Genomic DNA, 18,134 nt, shown 5'->3' on the forward strand with positions numbered 1-18,134 from the left:
ATGTGTTCATTATTGACAATAGGGGGAGCCATTCTCCTTATTATATTAGATTTTCATAGACATTTGTTGCAAATGAGAACCTGCATCCCTTAAATTCAAAATCCTATAGAGGGACCCACCTCCACATACCCCTCTCTCTCTCTCTCTCTCTCTCTCTCTCTCTCTCTCTCTCTCTCTCTCTCTCTCTCTCTCTCTCTCTCTCTCTCTCCCCCTCCCTCCCTCTCCCTCCCTCTCCCTCTCCCTCCCTCTCCCCCCCCTCTCCCCCTCTCTGGTAGAGGAGGGGGTGGACAGAGAGTCAGCGCACTTTGAGTTCTACATTCTAAGGCAGATGGAGGTGCCAGTTGTACGTTGTCTCTAGCTCTGGGTAGTACCTCAGCATGCTGCCTGTTTGACACGTTTAACAGTTGTCCTGGAGAAGGCTTTACATCTTAAATAACCGGAAGGCTCCTGGTTTTTGGCGGAAAAGGAAGAGATGAAGAAGATTTGTAACAGTTGGAGAATTTACTGATAACCCTCCTCTCAGCTCACACAAACTGCCGAAACGGAAGGCTTTGGAGTATTTAATTTTTTTTCCCGTTGTATGTTTTTTCTCTTCCTTATCGTGGTGCTGGGAGGTGCTTCATCTTTTCATATATTCGCTCTCTCCATCATTTGCCTCCTCATTTATTTCTCCATCTACCTGCTGTACAATTTCCTCTATTTATGAGTGAGAGAGAGAGGAGGGGGAGTTTTTATTTTCATTTTGAGACTTTTTTTCTTTCCCTTGTCTCTTTCCTCTCTCCCTCCTCACCATTCCATCCCTTTCGATCCTTATTCCTTTCCTTCTCTCCTCTACCCTTTTCCACCAGTTCTCCAGAGCACATTCCTCTCCCTCTCTTTCTCTGTCTTTAAACTCAGATGTAAATTAACTTGGACTGAATTTTTTTTAAAGAAAGAGACAACTAAACAACAACTCTTCTTCAATGACTCCTTTTCCCCCATTTTCCTTCTCTTCCTCCTCTGGTCCTTCCTCACCCACATCCTATGCATCACAATTTTGCGGGGTTCTTAAATTGGTAACTCTAGGTAGGTTTACTATTGTTTAGTGTCTGTCTATCTGTCTGTCTGTGTGTGTATTTGTGTGTGCTTTACGTATACATAAAACACACATACACACACACTCACACACTAAACTATGGCGAAAAGGAGAGGGATTATATCTGGTACTCATAGTCAGTTGATCTTGGTCTCACAATTCTCCCATGCCCATTCTTTCGCCACATCAGTTCAGTCAAACTTAATCCATTTTTAATTGTTGTCTTTGAGGAATACAGTTATCTATCTTGGCGTTTTCTCTGTCTCGCCTTATACATTGCATTTCTCATATGTACCTGATGCCATTTTGAGTCTTAATTGGAACATTAGCACAAAATGATTACGTTTTGCCTGAAGTTTTGACTTGTGATTTAGCAAACTGTGTATTTGAACAGTAAACTTGAAAACTGCCAGTGTTGGGTAAGGTATCAATTTCTTTCATTCAGCTGGTCCATCACCTGTATTTAACTTGCCTCTCTCTCTCTCTCTCTCTCTCTCTCTCTCTCTCTCTCTCTCTCTCTCTCTCTCTCTCTCTCTCTCTCTCTCTCTCTCTCTCTCTCTCTCTCTCTCTCTCTCTCTCTCTCTCTCTCTCTCTCTCTCTCTCTCTCTCTCTCTCTCTCTCCCCCATCTCTCTCTCTCTCTCTCCATTAATTATTGACACGCACACATTACCCAAAAGTAATAAACGTCCCATACCAATTTCAATTCCATTTGTTTCTGCATCTTTCATTTAGCGGCCCCCTAATTATTTCGGTTTGATGTTTTTTCAACTAGAATGGACAATTCTCCATTAATTGTCTCTGGAGCTGTTTCTTCCCCTTCCTTGTATTCCACCTCTCTTGTATCTCAAAAGGCACGTAAATCAGGAAAGACTTCCGGGCTCAGTTGTTGAAAAGTAGATTAAAAAGCTTGTAAAGCCTTGGCTTGCGACACACCTGAAGAACACTGTTCACAGTGTGTGTGTAGGTTTGAAATAGTGACAGACTGATAGACAGATAAGAATAGAAATCAGTAGGAGAAGAATGTTGTTAATCTCTGCACTCCATCTCTCTCTGTCAAATTCCCCTCTTTTTTTCATGATGGTTCTTCTCAGCATCTGAGTTGTATGTCTTATGGGAGATCCCTTTTCAATCATCAACATCACCAGTTCATCCAAAATAAGTTATTAATGCAGCCCTTGTGTGTCCATAGGAAACACACACACACACACACACACACACACACACACACACACACACACACACACACACACACACACACACACACACACACAGAGTTTATGACAAACAATTTCAATCAATAGCATTCACATTTTCAACTTTTGTCTTTTTTCTTCTTCTTGTGGATTGAAAAGGGGGTTCAATTCAAACAAACGCCCCATGTTTATTGCTTTGAGCGGGATTTCACCATGAAGGACTAAGGAACCCACACCACATTTTGTGTTTTCAAGTGGCAGCTCTGTCTTTACTGTTGTCTCACTCCTCTGATCACCACTAAATTAATAATGAGTTACAGACAAGAGTTAAATAGGTGAGTAGTGGCTTGAACTGTGTGTGTACGTGCCTCTGCTTGCATGTATGGTGTGTGTGCTTGCATTCATGTGAGAAATAGTATAAGTGTATGTGCTTGCAGGCATGTGAGAGAGAGTATAAGTGTGTGTGTGTGTGTGTGTGTGTGTGTGTGTGTGTGTGTGTGTGTGTGCGTGCGCATGTGCGCACTAGCATGTAGGGTTGTCTGTGTGTGTATTCCGGATGAACTTTGATTAGTAGGTTGCGTTCTAACGGGGTGTACAGTATCTAGATCTCCCTTTTAGATCTATCCTCACCACACTGTCTTATCACAGCTTCTGATCTTAATAAGTGTTCTATACATTTACCCTCTACATGAACTGTACTGTATAGAACAGCTCATTGTGTCGTCCAGGGTTGCCCAACTGGTAGCCTGCAGGCCGAATTTGGCCTCCCAAGTGGTTTGATTTGAGCAAAAACACATAAAAGACTGTAAAAACAGTATTTTGGAACGCATTTCCCACGCATAGAAAGACACGTGATCATATATAAACGTAAGCAAGGTTTGAAAATATTATGTTTTAGTCAAATATTATATCTGTTTGAGCTTCTTGCGGTCAATTTGCTGTCTAGGAATGATTTGTAATTATGCCATCCGCTCAAGAATCGTCCCACGGCTGGATCTAGTTGATGATCACTGATGTGGTCTTTAGGCCTGCCCCTCCTCTCCTCTCCTCTCTCCATCTAAACACATTGTTTTGTGTCTATATATAACTCACTCAATTAGTACATCAAATCAAATGTTATTGGTCACATGCACAGTAGGCTACAATACAGAGTGATACTGTTCATGTATAGATGTAGGATCCTAATTTGATCACTTTTGTTGCTGAGAAGTATTGAGCTTTGTGATTTACATCAATTCACTGATAACCCACACTAACACAAAGTTATATACTTTTGTGCTATTGTACTTTTCATGTAGCTTGCTTTTGGCCAGCTAATAGCCTAACCACCGATCAAGCTACATTATGGACTAAACGTTAAATTAATTGAAAATCCACGCTGACAGTTTTATAAACAATATTGTACTTTTCATGTAGCCTGCTTTTGGCCAGTTTAATAGCCTAACCACCGGTCAAGCAACATTATGGACAAAACGTTCAAATCCTGTTGCTGTAGGATTATTTTGCTGTGGCAATATAGGTCAAATGAAGATCCCTGGTCTAGTATGGCTGCAATGTCTTGTTGGTTTGATCTATTTATCTTCATCTTCACCCGAGTTAAGTGCGTGTAAATTAACGTAATTCCATTTTTATGTACCTTTCTCTCTATTAAGCATGAGAATAGTGTGCTGTTTACCTGCTGTTCATTTTGGATGGAGATGGAAGGTGTCTACAGATACACCGTATTCTGACCTTGATTTAATTCCCTAATAATTCCACCACCTTTACGCATAAGGAAACCATGAATAAGGTCTAGCGAACCTATCAGTTCCAAGTGGAAAAAGCATCTACTTCATCCCCCCCCCCCCCCCAATAGAAATAACACCATTCTTCATGCACTGTAATTTACAATTTGATCAAATCTATTGATAAGAGTACAGTGCATTTGGGGGGCTCCCGAGTGGCGCAGCGGTCTAAGGCACTGCATCTCAGTGATAGAGGCGTCACTACAGACCCTGGTTCAATTCCAGTCTGTATAACAAAAGGCCGTGATTGGGAGTCCCATAGTGCTGCACACAATTGGCCAAGCATCGTCCGGGTCAGGGTGTGGTGCAGGCCGTCATTGTAAATAAGAATTTGTTCTTAACTGACTTGAATAGTTAAATAAAGGTAACAAACAAAAAAAGCACTGGATAGAGTTGTTTTCCCCCCTCAAATAACATTGGTTGGTTTGAGTTGGACTGCAGAGTGAAGGAAAAGCAGCAAACAAGTACTTAACATATGTGGGAACTCCTTCAAGACTTTTGGAAAAGCATTCCTGGTGATGCTGGTTGAGAAAATGGTACCTTTATTTAACTAGGCAAGTCAGTTAAGAACAAATTCTTATTTACATTGACGGCCTACACCGGCCAAACCCGGACGACGTTGGGGACAATTGTGTGCCGCTCCCAATCACGGCCGGTTGTGATACAGCCTGGATTTGAACCAGGACGTCTGTAGTGACGCCTCAAACACTGAGATGCGGTGCCTTAGACCGCTGTGCCGCTCGGGAGCCCCAAAATAATGCCAAGAGTGTGCAAAGTTGTCATCAAGGCAAAGGATGGCTACTTTGAAGAATCTTAAATATTAAATATATTTTGAATTGTTTAACACTTTTTTAGTTACTACATGATTCCATATGTATTATTTCATAGTTTGATGTCTTCACTATTATTCTACAATGTAGAAAATAGTAAAAATAAAGAAAAACCCTTGGAAGGAGTAGGTGTGTCCAAACCTTTGACTGGTTCTGTATATAATAAAGGACATGTAGGCTAATTAAATCGTTATGGAGCGGGCAGACCAAGCCTCGACATTTTGAACCCGACGCATTGTGCAATACTTGGCTGTGTCATCACACAGTTCCATGGTTAGTGCAGGCAGTAGATGAGGGTATAACCTACTATTGTGCAGTGTCCTCCCTATTATAATTCTATGTACAGTAATCTTCCAACATTACCATGGCTTCATGAACTGAATGTGGCAATTTTCAGAATGAATCAAACCACCGTTTTCTTTCTTTCGCTCATGAAGGCTCTCCAAACCATTTTTTTTACTGATTCATAAATACTTTCCTAAGTTAAATAATGTACAATATCAGAGCATTTTTAAATCTACAAATTGCATATATTTAGATGGCTTTCCTTCATTGATCCCTAATATTCTAAACCCGTTCGATATATTCTGTTGTGTCCGTCAACAAAATTCCAACTTAAAGCCGCGCCATATTTAAAGGCTTAAGATAAAGGTACTGACAACCCTATTGAATAAAAACTATACAAGAAACTCTGTTGGCCAGCAAGTGGGAGGGTTTTCCGCAGTTTAATAAAATGTATTGAGTGTGCGCAAGGGAACCACGCTTGCAAGCCCGTTACGCACCTTCATAAGGTAAGTCTGAATACCAAGTGCATAGGAAAGGCGTGCTTAACGAATACGTCATTTCCTAAGTCGGAATCGGGCCCATATAGCCTAGCCTATATCTGTTATGTACAATACAGAGTGTACAGGTCATTTGACTGTCCTTTTGCAATTGGGTCCGTTGTGGCTGCATTATGGCTTGTTTCGATTTGGTTTTAATTCAGTATCTCTATCTTATTATGATATTTTCAGATACTTAGCTATATTTCCTCCCATGTTTCCCCTTACATTCAACTGTCTGTGTGATGAATCTGTTTAAATGAGTGATACAATGAATCGTACACCAGCCAGGGCGTGCTTGGTCCTCTTTGAGGCCCCCTGAAGTGTTGATTTCAGGCTGCATCATAGGATTCCCGTGGTGGTTCACTGTAGGCTTGAGTGTCCTAATGCCGTTTGTTGTTTTTCTTTTCAATAGACCCCATATGCCTATTAGTAATTTCGGAGAAATTCACTTTAGCTTCTAATGGAGATGGGGTCTAAAATGGAGGTTGGTGCATGGTGAAAACTGTGCTTGTGAATGTAATTCATATTCCCCCAAAATGTGAAATTCTTGGCTTGCTTTTGTTTATTTTGATATTAGAGGCAGCATATATAACTGCCACAGCTCCTACATAGTCATTACCCAAGACCCAAGTATTGATCAACTAACTTTCATGTTATCTACAATTCTACAAAATGTCATTTAGTATCAAATCTGATTCTTATCTGAAGTGGTTGAAGTCAATCAGTTGCAAAGTTTAAGTCAATGTCAGATGTGAGATATAATTTTAAGTCCAGACTTTCCTTTACGAAGGCCTTGGATGAAGCTTTTTTAACTAATTCTCCTTCCTAGTCCTCCATCTCAATCATTAGAGTAAAAGTAGTCTCTCAAAGTTACAGCGCGTTGATGTTAATTGAGTATAGTGTACTGTGGACCCAAGCAGTCTGAATGATTTAGGTAGGCTTTTAACCCAGCACAGTGAGGAGGGATGACACTACGCTTGGAGAGTGAGCTCTTATTACTATTTATAATACACAATGTTCCTCCCAGGTACATTTTTTGACAATGTCTCAAATGGCACCCTGTTCCCTATATAGTACTCTACCTCTGACGAGGGCCCACAGGGGTTTGGCCGAAAGTAGTACACTGTATGGGTGATATGGTGCCATTCGGGACTCAGAAAATGTCTTCCTGTCTCTAACTCACAAAGGGCATCCATCCAGCCCTCCATCTCAGTTCTAAAGGATTAATGCTATATAAGCTGTGACGCATGGTGAGATTATGTTGCTGCATTTGAGAGACATGGCTAGCCTAGCTTATGTGACATTTTTGTGACATTTTTGGTCAATTCTGTAAAGACATGATACTGATTTGCATTTACTGTATGTAGGCTATAGACCTAGCACTTTTTTTTATTGAGTCTCAAAGTGATTTACATTGTATGCCAGTAACTCACATATTTCCTTTATCATATGCTATGCGTTCCATTTTTGAAGGGGGCAAAGGAAGTTATAATTATGTATTTAGCAAGGAGACTCCAATCTGCTGCCCTTTCCAGATAGATATTAATAATCAGTAGTATTGTTTAATCCATTTTACTCTCACCACAATATATCATATTGTATATTTCTGAATAATTGTCTTTGAAAGACGTTGTTTGATTGTAGTGAGGCTGGGGCTGGCCGGCTTACTTGCATGTGGTACAGTATTTAATTGCCGAAGTGTGTGTATGTTTCCTTGAGCCCAATACATCATTTGCAGTATTAATGTAATTTAAATACTACTGAAGGAGTTTGAGATAATTATTATTATTATTATAATTACAGTTAGGAAAGAGTCAGAGCGAAAGATGGGTTTTGGAAATAAAATGTGTTGAATACATAATTTATCACTCTGCCAGACAGGATAAAAATTCCTTACACAGTGATATCCTTTGACATTTTTTCCCAGGGCTAAAATGTGTGTACACACACACACATGCACACACACACACACTTCCTAGAGGGCAACATGGTAAAATTCAGCGGGGAAATGCAGGACACAACCCATCAACAAAAGTGGGAAGGGATGAAGGCAGGAAGAGAACATGAGAGAATGATGCATATATTACACGGACAAGATCAGAGACTAGTGGGTGTTAGGCCAAAGTTACTTCTTGAATACTTATCAAAATTGGCAAAGTGCTTCCTATTTGTTTAACCCATTTTATATGTCTGTTGTGTTTGGAACTTTTTCCAGAAATCTATTGTTGAATGTATTGAATGTTAGGCTCAAGTTAAATCTACCCATTACAAACCTTGAATACTCAAAGGTCCAATGCAGCCGTTTGTTTTTCAATATTAAATCATTTATTCGTAGCAATCTAGTACCTTACTGTGATTGTTGTGAATTAAAATAGCAAAAAACTAAACAAAAATAGCTTTTTAGCAAATATACATTTCTCAAGCAAGAATTTTGCTAGGACTGTTATTGGCAGAGAGGTTTGGAACTCTTTTCTTATTTGTCTATTAACTAATTTACTGCCTGGTGATAGGCAGGCCAAAACTCCATCCCACCAAAACAGACGGCCTTTCAAAAAGCTCTACACTTAAAGGGCATTATTGTAATTGTCACAATTTCTCAGTGTTATTCCAACCTCATATTGTGGAAATATACATAAAACACAGGATAATCAAGTTCTTGACTTCACTGGGCCTTTAATGTCAACATTGGCAAAGTGGTTACTATATGTTTTACACATTTCGTATGTCTGTCAATGTAAGATATGGGATATTTTCTGAAATTTGATTTAAAAAAAGTGGTATTTAATGTTAGGCCAGAGTTGAATCCAACCAACAGACAAAATGAACTAAGTACCATTTTTCTTTTGCACACATTTTGTACTGTCTGTCAATGTATAATATGGAACTTTTATGATATGTGATAAGGAGATAAATCACACTGCATAATTGTGTGTTGGCCAAGAGCCAATCCATAAGTCAGAATGGATTTGAATTCAGATTATGAAGTGAAAGGTAAAAAGCTGTGTTAAAAGCCTTGAACCTCTGAAGCAATTGACTTGTGTATACAAACGACACAAAAGCATTCACCATTAAGCAGAGAAACATTCGCCCTAACAGATCATGTCTGGTTATTGACCATCTCTCTGTCTCCCTCCTCTCCTCTCTCCCCCAGTCTTGACAAAGACCCAACGTACAGACCGATGATGGTGACTAAATAAACGAGGGGAGCGACAGAAGAAACAGAAGGAGGGAAGGAGGAAGACACGCTCTAATCTCCGCATTGCCACGGCAACCGTTGTTCACACACACGGAGTTGTCAGAGGAAACCTCGTCGCGCTGTATCATCCAGTGGAAGAAGACGGGAGGATGAGTCAGACGACAAGAGACGATTGAGAGAGCGCCTCGCCCCTCTCCATCTCTTTCTCCATTCGTCATTTCTCCATTTATTTTTTGAGTTCTCCTTACACACTCAAACTTGACACACGCACACTTGTTCAATCCCGGTGCTCATCCCTCACTCCATAAGCCCTCTTCACGTCTACTCCTCTCTGCACGGCTTCATCTGTTCATCCTTCCCTCCACCCGGTGCTATGAGAGGAGTAGTTGGGTCCCAGACCACACCACCATGCCAGTTCTGAAGAGTAGAGAGGAGATCTGGGCTGGCAATGTACAAGGTAGGACCCCCCAAGGCCTTTTACTCTGGACCTTTTCTCTCTGTTTCACAGATGCAGTCCATCAGTCTTAGGCCCGAAATTCAATCAAACCTGCAATGTTTATTACATGTACATTGTAGTCATTTGGCAGATGCTCTTATCCATTCATCTTAAGCTAGCTAGGTGGCACAACCAGTACATTTCCGCCCTATAAAGTAGCTATCAGCAAAGTCAGAGCTGGCAAGGGGGAGGAGAAAAAGCCAAGTGCGAGTGTTAGTTCACAAAAATGCATTTTAAAACATATAAAAACACATGTGAAGTGTATTCGATAATAAACTATTATCCGTGAACATACACACTTGTTATTGTGAAAACTGGACGCATCCACCCATGAGCGGAATGTACCTGGTAGTAGTGGTGGTTTTTGAATAAAAAGAGCTACTGCCTAAATATCACAATGCAGGTTTGATTGAAAAGCCTTCCGTTTGTTTATGTGTGATACAATATCCACATGAGGCTGAATGTGTAACTGTCTGCCTTTGAAAGGGCTTATTTACATGTCTTTTGTGAACAGTAATGATCTAATATGACCAGTAAAACCAAAGTCCCCTCTTTAGGCCGTTAGTAACCAATGTTGTTCCTTTTTGTACTCCATTTAGTACGCACAGACAGTCATTGCACATTTTCGGGTTTGTTATTTAAATCGAGAACCATTTGTTTTCAGTACCAGCGAGATGGAGAGAAAAGCGTGAAGTAGAGAATGAAACTAGAAACGGATAAAGGGTGAGAATGGAGGATGAAGGAAGAAAGAGTTAGGAGAGCGTAGAGGAAGAAAGGACTAATTGTCTTCCTCTCTCTCTCCCTGGGGTGGGCGTAGAGGGAACTAAAAGTGGATGGAAAACTGGAAGTGAAAGAGAGCTGGGGGGGGGGGACACAGAGACAGGTTTATCTAATAGTGGATGTAGAGACTGGAAGTGAGACACAGAGACAGGTTTATCTAATAGTGGATGTAGAGACTGGAAGTGAGACAGAGCGCAGGAGAGAGATGGACAGGGAAGCAGAAAGGTAATCAGACAGACAGACAGACAGACAGACAGACAGACAGACAGACACAGACAGACAGACAGACAGACAGACAGACAGACAGACAGACAGACAGACAGACAGACAGACAGACAGACAGACAGACAGACAGACAGACAGACAGACAGACAGAGAGAGAGAGAGAGAGAGAGAGAGAGAGAGAGAGAGAGAGAGAGAGGCCCAATTTTGATCAACTCTGATATCTACTGGGTGAAATTCCACAGTGTGCCATCAAAGCAGATTTGTGACCTGTTGCAACAAGAAAAGGGCAACCAGTGAAGAACAAACACCATTGTAAATACAACCTATATTTATGTTTATTTATTTTCCCTTTTGTACTTTAACCATTTGCACATCGTTACAACACTATATATAGACATAATATGACATTTTAAATGTATTTTGGAACTGTTTACCGTTCATTTTTGTTGTTTATTTGACTTTTGTTTATTATCTAGTTCACATGCTTTGGCAATGTTAACATACAGTATGTTTCCCATGCCAATGAAGCCCTTGACTTGAGAGGGGCAGGGAGAGACAGACAGACTGAATGAAACCCAGAGCGAGTGAAAGGGTCCTTTATCTGACTGAGGATGGAGATCTCAGACAGAGGTTACGTCTCAAATGACATCCTATTCCTTATAATGGGCACTACTTTTAACCAGAGCCCTATGGGGCAAAAATATTGCACTAAATAGGGAATAGGCTGCCATTTGGGACACAGACAGATTGGGAACGGGAGCGTGCGACCCAGAAGGAGCTTGTTTGTGGAGCTGGTTTGGTTTGTGGTGGATTACATGTTCTCTTGTTCTCTTGCCGGGCTTAGTGGTGTGGCAGCCCCCTTCTGTGATCAGTAGATTGTGACCAGAGTGTGTGTGTGTGTGTGTGTGTGTGTGTGTGTGTGTGTGCGTGTGTTGAGAGAGTGGCAGCAGTGCATCATGGCCACAGACTGACGACCTGGCAGGCAACTCTATTGGCTTCTGGCTTCATTTGACTGGCTTTACAAATATTGATGGAGTCATTAAAGGATTAAGGGGACTCGAAGTGCAGGCTGACAGGTTTTTGTGTGTACTGAATGTATCGGACAGTGTGTGTGTGTGCGTGTTGGTTTGTTTGTGTGAGAGAGAGAGAGAGATGTACAAGTATTCCTTGTGGTCAAAGTTAAAAACATTTAAATAGTTATTTTCTTACTCTAGACTTTTTCTGGTCCTCTTCTCATTCCTCTTTGAACCTGTAATGCATCACCATCTCCCAAGTATAGACTTTTCCCGAACGACCATCAGTGGATTGACCCATCGTCGATGACGAAAATGTATGCCCTACCTAACTGTCGCTCTAATAAGTGACGATCATCTGACTCCCACCCACTCACCGCTTGCTTCTCTGTGATGAAAATAAGCATTCCAAATGTCTCTCTTTTTCTACCTCTCTCTCTTTTTTCCCCACCAAGTCATGTGTGACTGTCTTTGAAGGGAGGATGGAAGGTCTAAGAATAGCATAGATGGGCCCCATCACTGTGATACTGCTGCAGCCCACATACTGTAGCTTCTTAGAGGGCCATTCTTTCTCACGCTCTCACTCATATCAGCATTCCTTCAACACGTATCCCTCTTAACAGGCAACCAAATATACTTCTAGTGTAGGTGTTTTGATACAATTTATAGGATAGGGACTTTGAATAGAAAAAATGCATCTTCACTGAAATATCCTGGCTTCTTAATATAATAATATATGCCGTTTAGCAGACACGTTTATCCAAAGCGACTTAGTCATGCTTGCATACATTTTACGTACCGGTGGCCCTGGGAATCGAACCCACTGTCCATGCTCTACCAACTGAGCTACAGAGGACCACTTCTTTTGACTTGAGTCAATGCAGCACAGTGAGAGTCTAATCGGTTGGTTACTGATCCCCTCTCTTTGGCGGTTTGTTCTGTAAATGACATGATCGGAATGTCTTGGTCGTCGTAGATTCTTAGAGTGCCGTATCAGCTCAACTCATCAGCATGCCTTGAATTGCCCCTTCGATACCTATTCCCCTTAATAGGCTACCTGATATCTTCATCCTCCTCCGTGTCCCAAATGGCATTCTATTCCCTATGTAATGCACTACTTTTGACCAAAAGGAAGTGCACTAAACAGGGAATATGGTGTCATTTGAGACACAACCCTAGTCTAGGTGCTTGGATAAAATTGATAGGCTAGGTGTATACTGCTTTTGGATAGAGAAATGTCTCCATTGAAATAGCTTGGCTTCTCTTGACTTGAGTCAATGCAGCACACTGAGAGTCTAGTTGGTTATATGATCAGAATGTGTAGATGCTGTGCGAACATTTCTTGTTGTTGAAGTTGTCACTGTTCCCTGTCACGCCGACGGAACCTCTTTTGAAGACGCTTTTTGACAGGCAGACAGAGTTACAGCGAGAAGGGAGAGAGAGAGAGAGAAAGAGCTGGGAGGGAGAGAGGTGAAGAGGGAGAGAAAGAGAAGGGAGAGAGAGAGAGAAAGAGCTGGGAGAGAGAGAGGTGAAGAGGGAGAGAAAGAGAAGGGAGAGAGAGAGAAAGAGAAGGGAGAGAGAGAGGTGAAGAGGGAGAGAAAGAGAAATGGAGAGGGGGTAGAGAGAGTCAGGTTTTTCAGAGACAGGGAGGCAGAACACAAGGGGAGTGTGGCTCGTCGAGAGAGGGGTGGCGGTATGGAGATGAGAGAGATGAGAGAGAAAGAGTGACGGAGGGAGGTTATGATACCAGAACAGGTTGAAGGAATAAGGGAAGTAACATTTGATGAATTACAAATGAGAGAGAGAGAAAAGAGAAGAATTGGGATCATCATGTGTTGTGCAGGTGACTCTTCAGAGAAGGAACGATAGTGAGAGGATAATGATACATTTAACGGAGGAGATAAAGAGGGTGAAAGAGATTCGTAGATGGAGTGTGATCTAACCAGGCTACAGTAGAGTACATGCCATGAAGATAAAGCATGATACTCCTTTGTAGTTTCAAACCTCCGTGACAAACTCTTTCCCCAAGGGACCTATCCAGAAAAGAACACAAAGAACCAATGTGACCGTTAGTATGCTGTGGGTGATTCCATTGTACTCAAGTTAGCAGTGTGCAATGGTCACTATATACAAGAGGTTTACTAACCAAACCAGGAGTATAGCTAATTTATAGAACACTTGAAATCAGGGGTAGGAACCAAAGTTATTTTCCAATTGTTTTGTTGTGAACAGAACCATCATTTTTTCATTCTGTTCCACTGTTCCCACTAGCAAAATAAAGTTCTGAACCAGTTTGAACCCCCAAAAAGCAACGGTTTTTCGGTTCCTTTTTAAACCTCTGAAACATCCATTTTATTTTACATTTAGCTCGACATTATATTACTTCACCAATCAGTGCATATAGAATAGCTTGGTGTGGAGCGGGTAAGCGATTACATCTGTATAGGAAAGTCGTCAATAACAAATTGTATTTTGCCGTAACAGTATGGTTTAATCATAATGAAAGACGAACACACATACTGTGCTGCCAGTCACAGTGTAGGGCGGGAGATGCAACTGACGTTTTCAGGGTGAGGAAGGAGGATGTAGGAAGCTTGCCTTGAAGTTCTGAGCATCATGTTATGACATGTATTATCTGAATTAAGCCCACAGAATTATACCTACGGTGGAGTGGCTTCTATGGAGGAACTTTGAATGTCTTTGAACTTCCGAGTTGGTTTAATGTTGGTACCAGAGCCAGCTAGCTAGCTAACGAGCTTGTGTGTACAGAACAGCACTAGAATTAAAAACATCGTCTTATCTAATGTATTTACTAAATCCAACGTGAAAAGGTGATAACTATTGTATCCTTAACTGGCATTGAAAAATCCATCCTTTCTTCTCTAATTAACCATCTCTCCCTAATTTCTGAATTACGCTTGTAATGTCGTCAGTAGGCTACAGTGATCTATGTAACTATGTCAGTAGGCTACAGTAACCCATGTAATGTCGTCAGTAGGCTACAGTAACCTATGTAATGTCATCAGTAGGCTACAGTAACCTATGTAATGTCGTCAGTAGGCTACAGTAACCTATGTAATGTCGTCAGTAGGCTACAGTAACCTATGTAATGTCGTCAGTAGACTACAGTAACCTATGTAATGTTGTCAGTAGACTACAGTAACCTATGTAATGTTGTCACTAGACTACAGTAACCTTTGTAACGTCGTCAGAAGGCTACAGTAACCTATGCTTCAGAAGGGAGGGGCAGGTAGCCTACATACACACCCACTGTAAAAAAAAAATCAGCTGGCAGGCAGACGCTGGAATAGGTTTCTGAGTGAGAGTGAGGGCTTTGCATAGGCGCTTTGTTGTGATTTTTTGGGGACTGGTAAAAAATATCTGGAACATGAAAGAACGTTATTAACCAGTCCCCAACACTATAGATCACTTTCTTTTTCAGTATGGGTTCTGCTCTTCAAATGATTTAGTTATTTTACGGTTTTCGGTTCTGTTCCCTGAACCAGTTCTAACCCTTGTTTTTTTAAATACTTTTCTTAAATACATTTGGCCCCAGAAAGATAATATTGTAATTAGTGTATCAGAGCTGGCTTGTGTGATAAGTCCCTTTGGTTGAAACCTGAACATTTGGATCGATTCCCCATGCTACTGCCAAGAATTTAGCTCAGTGGGCTAAAATATTATTGCGGCTCACAGTGCAGGAGACTCCTGAGTCTGAGTGTCCCTAACTACTGTGTGAAGTGGACCTGCCTCCTGAGTCTGAGTGTCCCCCCCCCCCCCCCCCCCCCCCCTGACTGTATCACTGAGCTTGCTTTCATTTGGCCCTCTGCTGGGAACAGCTTGCTAATTAATTACCCATGACCACTGAGGTGGGGAGGGGTTGGGTGGGGTTGGAGGGTAACGAGACTGGGAGGGTGGTGGTGAGGGGGAAGCAGGTCATAACTAGTGTCCTCAGGGGGTAGGCTAAAATTAATCCCCCCCCCCCCCCCCATCCCTCCACCTTGCCAGAAAGACATCTTGCCAGACAAAAGTAGTACAGTCTGTCTCTGGGTTTGAATGAGGAAAAGTTATCTGTATCAAGTGTTGTTTTTTGCATGGCTGTTAACATTAGCTGTCAAACTGAGAATACATAGACAGAGATATATAGGTGCAGTATAGAAATGAGTGATGACCAGGAGGTGCCAGACTGTATAGAACATATAACCTCATGGCTATCCAGTGGTGGTCCAGTCATGGAGGCTTTATAGTTTTAATCCAGTGGTTGTCCAGACATAGAGGCTTTATAGTTTTAATCCAGTGGAGGTCCAGTCGTAGAGGCTTTATAGTTCTAATCCAGTGGTGGTCCAGTCATAGAGGCTTTATAGTTCTAATCCAGTGGTTGTCCAGTCATAGAGGCTTTATAGTTCTAATCCAGTGGTGGTCCAGTCATAGAGGCTTTATAGTTCTAATCCAGTGGTGGTCCAGTCATAGAGGCTTTATAGTTCTAATCCAGTGGTGGTCCAGTCATAGAGGCTTTATAGTTCTAATCCAGTGGTTGTCCAGTCGTAGAGGCTTTATAGTTCTAATCCAGTGGTGGTCCAGTCATAGAGGCTTTATAGTTCTAATCCAGTGGTGGTCCAGTCATAGAGGCTTTATAGTTCTAATCCAGTGGTGGTCCAGTCATAGAGTATTTATAGTTCTAATCCAGTGGTGGTCCAGACATAGAGGCTTTATAGTTCTAATCCAGTGGTGGTCCAGTCATAGAGGCTTTATAGTTCTAATCCAGTGGTGGTCCAGTCATAGAGGCTTTATAGTTCTAATCCAGTGGTGGTCCAGACATAGAGGCTTTATAGTTCTAATCCAGTGGTGGTCCAGTCATAGAGGCTTTATAGTTCTAATCCAGTGGTGGTCCAGTCATAGAGGCTTTATAGTTTTAATCCAGTGGTGGTCCAGTCATAGAGGCTTTATAGTTCTAATCCAGTGGTGGTCCAGTCATAGAGGCTTTATAGTTCTAATCCAGTGGTGGTCCAGTCATAGAGGCTTTATAGTTCTAATCCAGTGGTGGTCCAGTCATAGAGGCTTTATAGTTCTAATCCAGTGGTGGTCCAGACATAGAGGCTTTATAGTTCTAATCCAGTGGTTGTCCAGTCATAGAGGCTTTATAGTTCTAATCCAGTGGTGGTCCAGTCATAGAGGCTTTATAGTTCTAATCCAGTGGTGGTCCAGTCATAGAGGCTTTATAGTTCTAATCCAGTGGTGGTCCAGTCATAGAGGCTTTAGAGTTCTAATCCAGTGGTGGTCCAATCATAGAGGCTTTATAGTTCTAATCCAGTGGTGGTCCAGTCATAGAGGCTTTATAGTTCTAATTCAGTGGTGGTCCAGTCATAGAGGCTTTAGAGTTCTAATCCAGTGGTGGTCCAGTCATAGAGGCTTTATAGTTCTAATCCAGTGGTGGTCCAGTCGTAGAGGCTTTATAGTTCTAATCCAGTGGTGGTCCAGTCATAGAGGCCATCTACAGTACCTTGCGAAAGTATTCGGCCCCCTTGAACTTTGCGACCTTTTCAGGCTTCAAACATAAAGATATAAAACTGCCTTTTTTTGTGAAGGATCAACAACAAGTGGGACGCAATCATGAAGTGGAACGACATTTATTTTTTATACAATTATTCAGCCCCTTTACTTTCAGTGCAGCAAACTCTCTCCAGAAGTTCAGTGAGGATCTCTGAATGATCCAATGTTGACCTAAATGACTAATGATGATAAATACAATCCACCTGTGTGTAATCAAGTCTCCGTATAAATGCACCTGCACTGTGATAGTCTCAGAGGTCCGTTAAAAGTGCAGAGAGCATCATGAAGAACAAGGAACACACCAGGCAGGTCCGAGATACTGTTGTGAAGAAGTTTAAAGCCAGATTTGGATACAAAAAGATTTCCCAAGCTTTAAACATCCCAAGGAGCACTGTGCAAGCGATAATATTGAAATGGAAGGAGTATCAGACCACTGCAAATCTACCAAGACCTGGCCGTCCCTCTAAACTTTCAGCTCATACAAGGAGAAGATTGATCAGAGATGCAGCCAAGAGGCCCATGATCACTCTGGATGAACTGCAGAGATCTACAGCTGAGGTGGGAGACTCTGTCCATAGGACAACAATCAGTCGTATATTGCACAAATCTTGCCTCTATGGAAGAGTGGCAAGAAGAAAGCCATTTCTTAAAGATATCCATAAAAAGTGTTGTTTAAAGTTTGCCACAAGCCACCTGGGAGACACACCAAACATGTGGAAGAAGGTGCTCTGGTCAGATGAAACCAAAATGGAACTTTTTGGCAACAATGCAAAACGTTATGTTTGGCGTAAAAGCAACACAGCTCATCACCCTGAACACACCATCCCCACTGTCAAACATGGTGGTGGCAGCATCATGGTTTGGGCCTGCTTTTCTTCAGCAGGGACAGGGAAGATGGTTAAAATTGATGGGAAGATGGATGGAGCCAAATACAGGACCATTCTGGAAGAAAACCTGATGGAGTCTGCAAAAGACCTGAGACTGGGACGGAGATTTGTCTTCCAACAAGACAATGATCCAAAACATAAAGCAAAATCTACAATGGAATGGTTCAAAAATAAACATATGCAGGTGTTAGAATGGCCAAGTCAAAGTCCAGACCTGAATCCAATCGAGAATCTGTGGAAAGAACTGAGAACTGCTGTTCACAAATGCTCTCCATCCAAC

General features: G+C 41.7%; 1 protein-coding gene across 2 annotated transcripts in view; it reads left to right on the forward strand.

Moving 5' to 3' along the window:
* Window positions 1-325: 325 nt before the first annotated feature.
* The window catches only part of LOC110495101 (glutamate receptor ionotropic, NMDA 2B), a 119,680-nt gene continuing 101,871 nt past the window's right edge, over window positions 326-18,134 (forward strand). The window contains exons 1-2 of one of the 2 annotated variants that reach the window (XM_036949373.1): window positions 326-1,065; window positions 8,859-9,360. In XM_036949373.1, the coding sequence (XP_036805268.1) occupies window positions 9,352-9,360 (9 nt within the window). In that variant the 5' untranslated portion in view covers window positions 326-1,065; window positions 8,859-9,351. Of the gene's footprint in view, window positions 1,066-2,301; window positions 2,605-8,858; window positions 9,361-18,134 lie in introns of those variants that run through there. The other variant, XM_036949372.1, reaches the window with a different exon arrangement.

Source organism: Oncorhynchus mykiss, chromosome 17, assembly GCF_013265735.2.
Source record: "Oncorhynchus mykiss isolate Arlee chromosome 17, USDA_OmykA_1.1, whole genome shotgun sequence".
NCBI lineage: Eukaryota > Metazoa > Chordata > Actinopteri > Salmoniformes > Salmonidae > Oncorhynchus > Oncorhynchus mykiss.